General features: G+C 39.5%; 1 protein-coding gene and 1 long non-coding RNA gene across 8 annotated transcripts in view; one reads left to right on the plus strand and one right to left on the minus strand.

Annotated features, from left to right (window-relative positions):
- The window catches only part of DMXL1 (Dmx like 1), a 146,205-nt gene extending 139,750 nt beyond the window's left edge, over nucleotides 1-6,455 (plus strand). For all 4 annotated transcript variants that reach the window (XM_073344772.1, XM_073344775.1, XM_073344773.1 and 1 more), the window contains 2 exons: nucleotides 3,243-3,460; nucleotides 3,839-6,455. In XM_073344772.1, coding sequence (XP_073200873.1) covers nucleotides 3,243-3,460; nucleotides 3,839-4,063 — 443 coding nt within the window. In that variant the 3' untranslated portion in view covers nucleotides 4,064-6,455. The remainder of the gene's footprint in view (nucleotides 1-3,242; nucleotides 3,461-3,838) is intronic.
- On the minus strand, nucleotides 1,505-14,680 carry LOC140911541 (uncharacterized). Of its 4 annotated transcripts, XR_012159036.1 has the most exons (8): nucleotides 12,871-14,680; nucleotides 12,397-12,587; nucleotides 10,657-10,755; nucleotides 10,258-10,356; nucleotides 3,856-3,974; nucleotides 3,331-3,440; nucleotides 1,916-2,046; nucleotides 1,505-1,660 (listed from the first exon to the last, which is right to left on the minus strand). It is a non-coding gene; the product is annotated as an uncharacterized lncRNA (long non-coding RNA). The 4 variants fall into 4 exon arrangements; XR_012159035.1 differs by lacking the exon at nucleotides 12,871-14,680 and having other exon boundaries at nucleotides 12,397-12,839; XR_012159039.1 differs by lacking the exons at nucleotides 10,657-10,755; nucleotides 12,397-12,587 and having other exon boundaries at nucleotides 12,871-14,665.
- Between the last annotated feature and the right edge of the window lie 642 nt (nucleotides 14,681-15,322).

Consider the following 15,322-nt stretch of genomic DNA (forward strand, 5'->3'; position numbering starts at 1 on the left):
GCTCTGAGATGGGCACCATCTGCAGGAGTGGGATCTACCATAATAGTGACAAAAAAGAATGCCCAAGCATCTCCTACACCACTAGTATTGTCGTGCTCTGATAAGGAATCATTAGCTTCCCCACAGCGTGCAAACTTCTCTAGCCTTGCAGGAGAACAGAGAACAAGTGTGCACAGGAGGGGATTGGGGGGTGCCCCCTTTATTCTCCTCCCACTGGATAAGTCATTAATCACAGGTGCCTCCTTGTTAAGGTGGGGCACCCATCTAGTTGAGTATACAGCACAAGGGATGTGGACTCCCAAGAGTCTCGGATCACATAAACCACCTAATAATGTGTGCAGTCTACTAAGCCTGCAAACTATTCCTACCACTCATACAAATGCTACATATTCAAGTGATGTCCGACAACATGACAAGCATACATCAACAAACAAGGATGAGTGAGCTCCATCTCTCTAGAAGATGTCAGTCATTGGAACTGGTCAGTGTTGACCACCAAATCACGCTGTAGGCAGTGCATCTTCCAGGGACACACAACACATTGGCAGACAGCTGCACCAGACACTTCCCCGAGGACTGCAAATGGAAGCAACATGATTCCATAGTGCAGAGCATATTTCAACAATGGGGGGAAGGGAGGGGAAAGGTGGTTTGGTCTTGGGATCTGTTTGTGCATTATTTGTTCTCTTAAGACAAAATCTAATGTTCTGAGGGGCTTAAAGTCAGGGCTCCGGAGAGATGTACTACTTGTTGGTCAGGACAACTAACACATGCCTCTCAAACCAACCATTTTGCCTCAGGTTCTCAGGAAGATCAAGCAAGATGGATCAGTGGTCCTCCTGATTGCCCAGGCTATTCTGGTTCCCCAACATCCTTCAACGTCTGCATGCCATTCATCAATATCCAGTCCTCCCTTGACCTATTGCCTGACCTATTGACCCAGCATAGGGAGCAAGGTCAGGCACCCCAGTCAGGCTTTCCTCCACCTGACAGCCTGGCATTTGGGTGGGTGCTGAACCTAAAAAGGACATGTTTGAAAGCAGTTCAGGCCATCCTTAACAATAGAAGGAAGGACTCCACTAGAAAATGCTACTTAGTTAAGTAGAAAAGGTTTTTTGTCTGGTGTCAACATTGCCAGGTAACCCTGAGGATTCTGAGATCCATAACTTATTGGAATATCTTCTTTCCTTAAAGACTTCAGGTCTTTCCTTTTAGCTTCCTCTGGGTACACTTAGCAGCTGTCAGTGCCAGTCATCCTCCAAATGATAATCACTCCTTTTTCACCCATCCTGGGATGACTATTTCCTGAAAGGCCTATTCCATCACAGGATCTCAACCTGATCCTCTCAGCATTAAGGCATCTGTTTGAACTCCTGGCCTTGTGCTCTTTGACCCACATGTCTGTGAAGATTGCTTTTCTGCCGGCCATCACCTCAGCAAGAAAAGGATGAGAGCTGGGAGCCCATATGGCTGATCTACCGTACAGTATTCCATAAACACAAAGTTTCTTTGACTTCACCCTCAATTTATTCCAAGAGTAATCTCAGATTTTTGTCTGAATCAAACAATTCAGTTACCTGTCATCTTTCCAAAGCTGTATGTTACCAGGGAGGACTGGAGACTTAATTCTCTAGTTGTCCATCAGGCTCTGGTGTTCTACCTACAAAAAGAACAAAATATTTCAGGAAATAGACTTTTTATATCTTTTGCTGACCTGATAAAAGGCGAAATATTCTGTTCGTCAAAGTGGATTTCAGGCTGCACTGCATTCTGTTGTGTTACAAATTAACAGACACTCCCTTCCTTAAGGTGTGAGAGAGCCTACTCAACTAGTGCCAAGGCTGCTTTAGTAGTCTCACTGTGATGTTCCTCTCACTGAAATTTGTAAAGCAGCAACACGGGCTTCCGTTCATACCTTTACAAGATGCTATGTCCTGGTGCAAGCTTTGGCAGCTGACTCATCTTTTGGCATAGTAATTCTCCGGTCATCGATACCACAGAGGTCCTCACACCCTCCTCCTCTTCAGTGAATATTGTTTCAGTCACCTACCGTGGAAAACACACATAGACCATCATTTGAAGAAAGAGAAGTTAGTTACTTTGTACAGTAACTGGAGTTGTTCAAGGTGTGTGTTCCTCATCTGTGTTTCACTGTGATGCTCTCCTTCCCCTCTGCTTCTGATCCTTTAGTAATAGAAAAGGAACTGGCCGGGTCCATGCCTCCCCTTTATGATTTTAGTTTGGAGCATGAGGAGGAGGGCACAGGCATGGGCCAATTGAAGCTGCTAGCAAAAATGTTCCAGTATCCAGTGCACAGAACACAACACATCCACAGTGGACTACATACAGGAACCACACGATCTCGAAGAATTCCAGTTAGTTACTGTACCAGATAAGGAAATTTTTTTTGATGGTGGGGGGGTACATTTTCACTGGTCAGTTTCATTAATGCTATTCAGTGGTGGGCTGCAGCAGATCTGACAAGAATCATGTCAGTTTCTTTCAGCAGCTGCCAGGGAATCTGGGGAGCATATTTTATTTCAGAAACAGCATGTTTTGGTGTTTCTGAAATGAAATTGTTCAGAATTTCCAGTCTGCTGGAAATTTTGGAAAACTTGGTTTCAGTCAATGAAATACACACTCAAGAGTTTTGGCCAGCTCTACTGATTACTGTCATCTTCCTTCTCCGACTGCAGTCCTGATAAGGTTCAAGCACCTCTTGTTTACCAATTCTGGTTACAAAAGAACAGGAACAATATTCAAGGAAACAAAGGCAGCAGCTTTAAAATAATTAAAGGAAATATGTTTAACAGTGCACAAGTAGTCTGTAGAACTCTTTGTCACAAGATATCGAGACTAAGTTTAACAGGATTGAAAGAAAGATTAAACATTTATATGGATATCCTCTAGCATTACACTAGCAAGGATTAAAAAGTTTTTTGGGGAAAGAGGAAACCCTCATGCTTCAGGACATAAGACAACCTATAACTAGAAGGGGTAAGAGAAACTTTCCCTGTGGGCAGGTTACTTCTTAACTGTGTACTGCAGGGTTTCTTGTGCCTTTCTTAGAAGTATCTGTAACTGGCCGCTATCATAGATAGGAATTGTTGTGCTGGATCAGATCACTACTCCATCTAATTCAGTAACCTGTTCCTGTTGCTATTGTGTTAAACCATTAGTGCTGAAGAGGAGGCTAAAGCTAATGTATTATGTTCTCTAACGTCCTTTGTTTTGTATTTTAGCTTTTATCTGCCATGATAGTGGGGCAACTGTGCTAGCATATGCTCCAAAACATCAGCTTTTAATATCAGGAGGCAGAAAAGGCTTTACTTGTATACTTGATCTTCGCCAAAAGCAACAACGACAGCTATTCCAGAGTCATGATTCTCCAGTTAAAGCAATTGCTGTGGATCCTGCAGAAGAATACTTCGTTACAGGATCTGCAGAAGGCAATATAAAGGTAACTTTAATTTGGTGGGACACGGCATTGTATAATTTTTTCATACTAAGTATTTGCAAAATTATAATCCCTCTTTAAAAATATTCAACTAGAATTTTTCATTGCCAGGGAAATGGATCATTCAGTAGGTCTTAACTTTTGCATTTCCTGACTTCAGTGTTTAACTGTGCAACCTTGATGTTACCTTATGGCATTTTTATACTTAAATATTTATCAGAATATTAGTGATTGAAAATGAAGACCAAGTATGAATGTGCCATTACTGTCAAAAAGATGAAAAACATCTGATCAAGCTAGGTGGTCTGAGTTTTCATTAATGATTTTCAGTGAGTTGAGAAAGCATAAACATTACTGATTATTTGTTTTAATAATTTTCAGGTATGGAGTTTATCTACCTTTAATCTTCTTCACACTTTCATCAATGAGCATGCTCGACAGTCAATCTTCAGAAACATTGGGACAGGGGTCATGCAGATTGAGACAGGACCAGCAAATCACATATTCTCCTGTGGAGCTGATGGAACAGTAAAAATGAGAATCCTGCCTGATCAATTTAGCCCAGTAAATGAAGTGTTGAAAAATGAAGTGAAATTTATGCTCTGATATTTGTCAATACTGCATGTAACTTTTCTGATATTTTTCATGGAAATGCCAACAAATGTCATGTACCAATGATATTTTTACAATTGGTGCCACAAAGATTTTTGCTTTCCTGTGTTCATATTTATTTCCTGGAGCTTAAGTCCGTGATGCCTTAAAGATTAACAAAGTCCTTCAGATTTGGATTATATTGCCTAATGTAGGAATCATAGATGACTCTGTAAAATATATATTATATATATTTATAATATATGTGCACACACAATATGTTGCTGAAATGTTTTTTTTCCCCTTTTGTGGTAACCTCTCTGTTCAGAGCTTTTCTCACACTGAACACTTAGCCTTCTCCCAGGCCAGGTCCAGATGGAAACCTTATAGCACGATACCCCTTTACTCTGACAAATGTCTCCCTACAAATCTTTACTCTTTGGCAGCCATGAATAAGTGTTTGCCCCTGTCTAGAAAATAAGCAAACCTCCGCCTCTGAAGCAGATGCTTATGCCATAGAAGGAACTGGCCCATGGGACACTGATATGATGAACCACCATCACCCTCCCATTTGTGGAATCCAAGCTGGTTACCTCCGCAGCTCACCTGAGCCCTTTTTCCTCTCACCAAGGTATAAGAAACTGAAGGATATTCCATAACTTGGGTTTTCTATGCTATAGCTTGAAACACTGTCAGCAGAATGGCAGTCTTACCTTTAAAAAAGCCTATATTTTTAACCCTGAACTCCCCCTTTTCAAAATATGCAAATACATGGATATCTTCCTAATAAAACTGTATAAAGATTACATGTGTGAAGCTTTAATCTTGACTAGACAAACTACAGACAGGTGTGTATAGGATAAGAAATTAGAATTTATCTTTAGATAAAGGGTATTTATTTAAGTAACTGTAAAGAGAGGAAGCAACTTAAATATTTTGCATTTTTTCCAGTGAGACTTTTGTATTTAGCCAAAAGATGCTGAATTTGTTTCCAGTACTTGTCTATCTTTCTAAGCACCTTTAAAAAGAAAAAAGCAAATAAAAATACAAGAGCGAAGTACTTGACCTTAGTTGTATAAAATAGACTGTAGATTTACAAATTATATTAAAAATCAAAGAAATGTATTGAAGATATTGGGGATTTTTCTTTTGCCAAAATGTAAAATAGCATAACCTAAATACCTGACCAAAATATTAAAAATGCACAAAGCCTTTGAATCTTTTTTAACAAGCTAACAGTTTCTGAAATCATTTTTCTGTTACTTTTCCTGACCTATTCCAAAAATGTAGAAATTTATAATTTGACTAGATACGAAGCTGTTTAGTTACTCAAATGAAAATGGTATATTATTTTGTTAAAAGATACATTGTAAAATACAGCAACAAAGCAAGGAACAATATTTCATGTAAAATAAACTCGTCCGATTGAGGGGATAAACAAAGCATAGAAATGAAGGGCTTGTAAAATAAACTTTGTAATATTCTCAGGATACTTTTAAGAGTAGAATTGTCTAAAAATTTTGTAAATTGTATTATAGTTTTAAATGTATGTTTAGCAAATTGCCATGTGAACACTAAGATGGTTTTTATGCACATAACCTGAATTTACAAATTGTGCAATACAGCAATTTTTTTTTTTTGTGCTATGGAGAAACCTGTGACAGCATTTCAAAATTATTACAGCTGTTTAATATAGGGAAGAATAATTAAAGTTTCACTAACATTTTGTTCATGTCTTGAGACTAAGTTTAAAGTACAGTGACAGAACGGAAGTGGCTGGCTTAAAATGGCACCGTCTTACTCACTAGATCTGTGTGCATTATTATATCTGCTTAGTGACCAATATATTGGTAATACTTATTCCTGTTAGAATCACAAAGCCCACATAGCTATCAGTGGCTCATGCATTAACACAATTAAAACCCTGATCTTGTAAATGCTTAGGCATGTAAATAATTTTACATCCCCACTGAATTAACTGAGATTACTCAACTGTGCATAATTAAGTATTTTCACCATTTGGGCCTAAATTTCATTTGCAGAATTTGTTAATTGCAAACCAGAATAATGTAATTTAACTTTTCAGATTTCCAGCTCAGTTAAGTGCATTGGCAATTTGGGAAAGCCATCCTTTCACTTGTAAACTGAGCAGATTTGATATAGAAGTCATTCAGATGTTGAACTTCACTGTCACTTTAGTCATCTTTCTGAGCAGAACTGCACTTTTTTCCTTCAGTTTACTTGGCAAACCTATGTGCTTATACCAGAAAAGCAATGTCTGGGAACAAATGAGTATTTTCAGTGAAGTTTATAATTATTGTAAGCTAATAAACATTAAATTATGTAAAAACATGATGTATTTACCAGATGCATAATCTTTAAAATAAATGACCATGCAGAGACTCAACCTTTTAGAATGCCATTGTTGCAACTACTTTTTATAGATCATACATTTCATGATATCTGACAATTTCAATAAGTAATTTGTGTGTGTTGGTAACAAAGTGAGTTGTCTTTTGGTGTATTTGTGCCTTTTAAAAAGGAACACTGTCAACTTAAAATCTAGTCAATATGAAAAATTGAGTTAAAAGCAGTTTCGGTTACTACTTCTGGTCTTGACACACACACGCTAATTTTTGTGCTTTTACAATCACTTTTTTCAATTTTTCTCTTGTGGCTTTGTAAGGAACCTAATCACAGTTAGATAATTGTACACAAAGCAGTGTCACATGCACAAATGAAGCAAAAAGTGTCATGTTTCGGTATTTACAGTTAATATAGGTGTGGTTTTAAAGTCAGTCAATTTTAAGTCAGAAGCGTGGGATCAATTTTTTAAATTTAGGTTGTGAATTATAGTATTTAACGGGATCACATCCTTGTGTTGCTACCCAATCCAGTTCTGTTTCATGATCCAAACTAGTTTTGCACTATTGCCTTCTAGTTGATTTGGAAGCCAAAACCCTCTTGATTATCTACTCACATTCTGAGATAGGGTCACATGTAAAACAGAAAACCATGAGGAGCTACCTGAAGCTGCATACCTGTAGAGCAAAAGATGCTGTCTGAAGGATATTTGTATTTATTATACATTAATGTGGCATTTGAGAGATTTTCTTGTTCTGCATTTTAGGAAGCTCAGCTGCTAATCATAGGAAATGAATATTTAGAACAATATTCAGCAAATATTGGGGTGCCCTTGAATTTGAAATGTTATGTACCACCATCTTATTTTAAGTGTAAAGGAAACTGCAAATTATACTGTACCTGTCAATCCTTATAAAAAGAGGGTGACAGTGTTCAAAGGGCACAGAATCACAGCCGGAACATGGCCAAAGGGTAGGAGACTAAGTATTTTATTTTTACTAGAAATAGCCAGGTCACTTCTAAATCACAGATTCAGCACATTGAACAAATAACTTTCTGAAAAATAAAAAAAATGTAATTGTCTTCCTCCCTTTCTTCTTCTTGCCCTAAAATCCATTTTTGTTTGTAACTTGATACTGCTTTTCTTTTGCTCATATTAACTAAAGAAACTATTCAGTTTTTTTTAATATATTTTTCTTTTTCCTTGTACATTGCCACCATACAACTCACCTTCTATCCTTATTCTGTATATCTGCCTTTTTTCTCTTCCACCTTTTCACACACTTTATCTGTTACTGCACTGATTTCTTTCTACTATTTATTCTCCTCCTCCCCAACAATCATGCTTTTCAACCTGCCAAGGTCCAAATGTAGAACATCAGAAGATGCCCAAAATGACATAACATTGATGCAAGAGACTTCAACTCATGTGAGATTCATTCCTGTTGTGTAAATAACTATATAATCTTTAATTGAGGTAATTACCCAATAAATGGAGACACCAAGTTTCACCAACTGTAAAGTTTGTAACTTTACAGCAGTGATTCTCAAACATTTGTACTGGTGCTCCCTTTCACATAGCAAGCCTCGGAGTGCAACCCCCCCAAATAAATTAAAAACACTTGATATATTTACCACCAGCAAAACAGGGTTTGGGATGGAGGCTGAAAGTTCGTGACCCCTGCATTTGAGAATTTTTGCTTTAGTGCCTTCCCTCCAAAATTAAGTACAGTTGGGGTATGCTCAACCTCTCAGCCATAGATTCCATTTCTATAAAACTAATCTAGTTCACAGAGATTTTATATGTAGAACAGTTTGAGAACCATGACAGAAAGACAATATAGACTCACAGAATAAACTGTCCCTCCTATTCCACGTGTGGGGGCAAGCAAGGATTTCCAAAAACACATTCTCAACTTTGTTACCCTTTCGTCCGCTCCCTGCTGATTATCTGCTAGCATATGAATAAAAACATTTCCACTTAATTCTGCTGTGAAATCTAACATGTCATACCAATGTTACCTCTGGCTCACTGGACCAGCAGGGAGAAAAGACATGAGGCACCCTCTCTGCACAATGCTGACATGAGGTGGAGGAACGTGTGTGGGAGTCGGGGGTACGGTAGGCCAGAGGACAAATCAAAGGCCCATTGAGAACAGCCCCTGGAAGCTGGGAGGTTGAAAGGGAGCACAGGAAGAAAGAAAGAAACTAGAGCACAGGTGGGCAAACTATGGCCTGCAGGCCAGATCCTGCCTGGCTCCTGAACTCCAGGCCAGGCAGGCTAGCCCCCGGCCCCTCCCCCGCAGCCTCAGCTTGCTGCACTGCCAGCACTCTGGCCCACTGCTCCTGCTGGGCAGCACGGGTGCAAGCTCCTGCTGCTCTGAGCAGCATGGTAATGGTGCAAGGAGGTTGGATAAGGGGTTAGATGGGTCAGGGGTTCTGGGGAGGGCAGTCAGAGGGAAGGGGTGTGGATAGGGGTCAGGGCAATCAGGAGGGTTGGATAGGAGGTGAGGTCCCGGTGGGGAGTTAGATGGGGAGGTTGGGGAGCAGGGGGAGGTTGGATGGGGGAAGAGGGGTCAAGGGATGGGGTGGTTGGATAGGCATTGGAGTCCTAGGGAGCTTGTCGGGACGGGGGGGTTGGATAGGGGGTGGGGTCCTGGGGGGCAGTTAGGGGTGGGAATCCCAGGAGGGGGCAAGGGGACAAGGAGCAGGGAAGGTTGGGAGTTCTGAGGGGGGCGGGAAGAGGGAGGTGGTGGATAGGGGGCAGGAGCCAGGCTGTTTGGGGAGGCACAGCCTTCCCCCTACCTGGCCCTCCATACAGTTTGGAAACCCCGATGTGGCAAACCCCGAACTAGAGTATGCTACGTTCAAAGAAGCCTCCAAGGATCAGCACTGCCAGAGGCGCCAAGGTAAGAGGTTTCCCTGACCAGGAATCATACCTAAGTTGTGTTGTGGACAGCAACAAATCCAAATCACTCACCCTGTCGCTGGAACTGCCATCTTGAGGGCCACTGGCACCTGACAGCACAGCACAATTCAGCTACATGGTGAAACACAAGGACAGCTTGTGGCATTGCTGTCCTGTATGCAGACACAACCCTCCTGGCTACCCTGAAGTTGGCCACTCCCCACTATCCTTGCTGCACATAACCAACCCTACCATCCCTGAGGAGGAGGGACAATGGGAAAGCCTTCCATGACTGAGAATCGAATCCAGTCCATGGCAATGAGAGCACCAAATTCTGACCAGTGATAAGAGGCAAGAAATTCCCCATCTGCACAATGCTGAAACAAGCTGGAGTACCATATAAGTGAGATGGCAAGACAGGGACTGGCCACAGGATAGGTCAGGAGCCCATCAAGACCAGGCCCTGGAGGTTGGAGTTTGAAAGAGGGTGCATAGGATACGGAATAACGAAGAAGAAGAAGAAGAAAGAAAAAAAAAAGAGAGAGACCTGAAAGGGAAAAACAAGCGTTTGTGGAAGCTCCTTCACTGGAAGTTTTCTGTCTTGGATAGTTTAGACTCAACAAATTCTATATCTCTGAAGGTGGTTAGACTAGATGTGATCCCATCTAACCTCATGGTTCTATGATTCTACGATAAGACACTAGAACTTGCTGCATTCAAAACACCTATCTGAGGATGAAAGCAGCCTCCAAAGATCAGTCCTGGCAGAAGCACCAAAGCAGGGTCCTTGACCATGAATAGAGCCCATGGCCACCAAACGCTCACCACTTGACCATCAGGGAAGAACCATGGGCTTTGCTTGGGCAACTACTCATATGTGAAGCAAAACGCGGCAGGGGAAAGTCTGAAGGAGAAAGGGCCATGGCAAAAGACTCACCTTGCCTTCTCTGAGCATGGAACTAAGAAGGTTCTGTCAGAAGGAGCCAGGCATTACCACCTCGAGGTCACTGGTACCTGACAGCACAGTTCAGTTCAGCTGCAAAACAAAATAAAAGAACAGCTTGCAGGGTGGATTTGATTTAAATCAAATTGATTTAATTCATGATTTAAATCACTAGTTAGGAAGACTATTTAATCATGGATTTCTACATAAAAATGCATTCTTGTTGGTTGTTATAACCTTTAATACATATTCTTCACAATTCAGAGATAGATGTAGGTTTCATTTTTAGAAGGTACACACTATATATTTTTAAAGTGATTTATTTTGAAAACTTTTCAGATTAGTTTTATAGCTATCTCAGAAAATGAATGGTTGTTTGGTTATTTCATTTACCAAAGGTAATTGAAGCAGATATTTATGAAGTCATTGGGAGGTGAACTATCTCCAATTCAACAGGTTAATCATTAATATTTGGAGGATTTTCTTGCCGTGCTGTATTAGAAGGAGAACATCACCAGACACACATTTAAATTGTTTTAGTTAACTAAAACAACGACGTTATGTATTCTAGATTTTTTTCTTCAACAGCAAACATATAAAATTTTAACAAAACAAGCACATGAATTTTTGAATTTAGTTAATCATTCAAGTTTTTTTTTTTAAATCAGGTTTATTTTTGTTAAAATTGTTTTTAACTAAAAGTTAAATAAAAAAAACCACAAAAATTAAATCGACTAGGTCAGCCAGGTCAACGTGAGAAACTTAAAATATTGGCTTCTGCAGCTAACTCAGTCGTCTTCACCTTCATTTTCGTGTTTGTTCATAATCTGGAAAAGAAAAACAGGCTTTCCTGCTTTTTTCAGATCCCAAACGATTTCTCAATTTGGCATGAATTAGTCCAGAGGAAGAAAATATTCTTTCTACACCGGCAGAAGCTTCTGCTGTTAAAAGTGAGATTATCACTTCAACAGTCTCTAAATCCAAGTGCTTAAGTGACTTCCACCAGTTCACTGGTGTGACTTTCTTTAAAACATCATCAGCAAACATATTTCTTGAATGGTTCACCCTATTATAGTTGACATTATGGAGGGATGATTGCTGGATGTCCATATCATAGCCAACTCCTCTTCTTCAGGAGTTAAGGGTTTGACCCTGGTACCGAGTATTGAGAATATTTGCAAGAAAATGACCTGGAGATAGTGCTTGTCCCATTCTTTTCTTAATGCTTGTAATTTACCTCTGTCATTGCATATTTCTCTTTTTAAGATCTCACTCAGTTCCTTCCAAATTTAAACAGCGTCGGCACTAAAACAGCTATTTCCCTGCATTTTTTTCAAGGCTACAGAAATAAGCTTCAGCATGTGTTCAACGTTTCTCTTAAGCCCAATGTTGAGAACTTTAGCTGTGACAGTGACATCTATTTTTTCACGATTGTGTTCACAAACTGTCATCAGATTAGGCCAGTTCTTGATATAGTGCTCAAAACAGTCCACTACTGAGTTCCATCGCACATCTTGTGGGAGAATTAGCATGGTTCCTCCCACTTTTTTCAGAGCAGCTGCTGCAAAGTGGTTGTTACGGAAGCACTGCAACCATATGTTATTAGCTTGGGACTCTCTTCACTCTCTTCTAAATAATTTCTTCTCATCTTGGATACATTTGCAGTATTGTCTGTGACCAAGCTGCGTACTAGACATTTGCATTTTTTTCCCAGTTTGTTATAGCATTTACTGCTCCTTCTTGTAAGTATTCTGCTGTGTGTGCATTTCCTGATGTATCAGTTGTTTCTGGAAGGAAGACATTCCCTTCTTCTGTTGTCACACAAGCACATACAACAGGATCATTGTGGACATTGTGGATCATTGCTCCACCCATCAAGACTTAGGTTAACAATTTTACCCGCTAGACCTTTTGCACACTACTCAGTTTCTTTTTCATACACTTTATCCAAAAATTTGCCTGTGACATCTGCTCTGTTGGGTGAACTATATCCTGGTCTTAATGACTGAACCATATTAATGAAGTGTGGATTCTCAATCATACAGAAAGGAGAGTTTGTTGCATAAACAAACCAGGCAATTTATTCATCAATTACCTCTTTTTGTAATCTGCTGGTTCTTATCACAAATTTACCTATGGTTGTTTCTGGATGATGGAGATTTTTTTTTTACTCCTTTTTGTTACAGGTGTTATACTGAGGCTATGTGACATACGTGATGTGACTGAAACACTATCATTGGCAGATAACTCTGAAACTATAGAAAATGATGGTGATCTTGAAGGTGGATAGTCTTCAGAATTCTGTATGTTGAGGAGGGATTCTCCTAAACAAAACAAGTCAATGCAGTTATTTAATTATTATTACCATACTGCTCATTGAGTATTACTCATTGCATTCACTGACACTCAGTACTACCTGAAAGGTGAAATTGTAAAAAGAAGATCTGCCTATTTCAGCTATTTATTTTTTATCACAAGTGCATCTAAAATGATAGTACCATAGAGTAACAACTATATTTTTTGCTCAAACATGAGAATTCAAGAATAGTTCAGAAGGAAGACAGGCAATTCTTAGGAAAGAAGTATGAAATAAAAAAGTTTACCAACCTGAAGATCTGGCATGTTCAGACATGTTCCTCTCATCATCTTCAACACAGCTTCCTCCCGAGAAGGAACACTTCTCATGATGTTGCTTCATTTGGGCATCTAGGCCTTGCATTTCTTTGTTGCACTGTTTGTATTTTGCACGCATGCCTGTCTTACCCACAGGTAGAGGAACTTCATTAAAATATTCCCAAACTGGGTCTCGTTTACAGCCTGCTGCCATTATAGGTTTTCCCTTCTAGTGAGAGAATGGTATGGTAGATCTCAAATCAATGAACGCTACACTCAGAAAGACCTCAAGACTTCTGGAATATGCTGCTCAAACAGTTTCACTTTTGTTTCTACTGCCTGTCCCTCCCTTCTCACATTTATCTCCAGACTTCTCCTTGTCCAGATCTATTCCGCCCCCAACAATCTTCTATTCATTGAACTTTTTGAAACTTTGCACTTTTAGAGACTCTGTGTACATAAATTTGCAGAGGGAGAATAGGGTTGAGGTCTGTTATTTCTCACCTCTATATATTTATTTATTTAAAAACATTTTTGCTGTGAACAAGCATGTTACCTCTGGCGACACAAATCCACAGTTTGAGAACTGCAAAACTAAGCATCTCTGATGGGATCTTCTAAACTGAGCACTGAGTCCCATTGGGTAGATAGAAAGATTAACCTAAATAATTTATACAGAAGCCCCTGGAACCCCATAAGATTGGGTCCCTAATCCGTGAACTACTGGAACTCATTGACAATAGACTCTTAAACATTATATGAATATATTGTCTCATACTATAGAATTAGAATTTATAATCCCTATTCCATGATGAGATAGTTTTAATTAAGATGCATTTTAGCTCAAAGATATCTTTAGATAGATTTTTTCCTCAAAAAATATTTTATCCAAAAATCTGATTTAATTTTTTAAAATTATTGATTTTTATCCACCCTGACAGCTTGTAACATCAACTTCATATGGGCAGACGCAGCTTACTTGGCACCCTGCAGCTGGCCCCTCCCTCCTATTCTTGCTGTACATACTCACCCTCACTACTCCTCAGGAAGGACAGCAAAAGGAAAACCAGAATCGAACCTGGGCCATGGCAATGACACACCAAACCCTGACCACTCGACAACCAGGAAGAAGGAGTTAGAATTTTTCTCCACACAATATTGATACAACGTGGAGGAAGGCATACGTGGGATGGGCAAAAGCAAAGCTTAAGAGCACACTGAGACCAGGCCCTAGAGAACAGAGTTTGAAAAAGTCATGATGGGAAAAGAGGAATGAAGAAGAAAAACATGACAGAGTTGAAAGGGAAAAACAAGTTACTGAAATCCACTACATTCAAAACACCAAGTCCATGAAGAAGCCCGCCTTCAGGGATCAGCCCTGGTAAAGGCACCCAGGCAAGAGGTTTCCCTGATCAGGAATCAAAGCTAAGCAGAGGCATTGAAAACACCAAACCCTGACCACTAAAGCCTCAGGGAGAAGCAAGAAACTCCCTCTCCCACAATGCTGCTAGGAGCTGGAAGAACATATATGTGGGATGGCAGGATGGGAATGGACCAGAGGACAGGTCAAAGGCCCTTGAAACGGGCCCTGGAGCATGGAGTTTGAAAGGGAGCATGGGGGAAGGGAAATTATGTTTTTCACATGAACTCCTGCTTTGTTTCAATTATTTCCTCTTCAAATAGGATATTTTAGTGTTTTAAAGAAGAGCACTATAGCTTCTTCTAATCTAAAGAAGTAATTCTTCAGTAATAGCACAACTTCTAAAATAAACTGCAGCCTGGCCATATTTCCACTAGTCCAGTTATTTATTTTAGAAATACAATCAACATTTAAAATAGTGTTTTAATACCTCAGGAGTTTTCATTTCAGTGATGCCAGTTAAATGGTTTAAGTTACGTATAGATATATCAGTATAATTTGGACAATGGACTCACTTATTATGTACTGAGGTGATTTCATATCTAATTCTAAAGGGAATTTCCCCTAGACTTATAACCAAATTACAAGGTTAACTTATAACTCATGACCTTAAGGATACCAAATATAGCTCCATGAACACCACACGCTAGAAAACACTCCTTGTATTTTCCCCTCAATTTAATTTATAAGGATAAATACAATTCATGTTCATCTTCAGAAATTTAATGTGTATTTACTCTGAACACCTTTAGAACCTGTTTCTCAAGTTAGTAGCTTCTTCATAAACTCATAGCCAGCTGACTCAGTTTCACCCCATATCTTTAGTAGGAAAATTGTTTTTGTTAAAGCTGTTCAAAATTAAAGGAATGGGAACCTATACAGCAGTCAGATCAATCAAACCTGACAGCTACGAGTGAGTGCATAGGTGGAGAGGACAAAAGAATTGTTTTTTAAAAAAATCTAAAAATATTTGTAAAATTTCAAAATCCCTGTTTGTTTTTGTAGTCACCTGATCCTGTATTCAGT

The sequence above is a fragment of the Lepidochelys kempii genome, chromosome 5 (genome assembly GCF_965140265.1).
Source record: "Lepidochelys kempii isolate rLepKem1 chromosome 5, rLepKem1.hap2, whole genome shotgun sequence".
NCBI classification, from domain to species: domain Eukaryota; kingdom Metazoa; phylum Chordata; order Testudines; family Cheloniidae; genus Lepidochelys; species Lepidochelys kempii.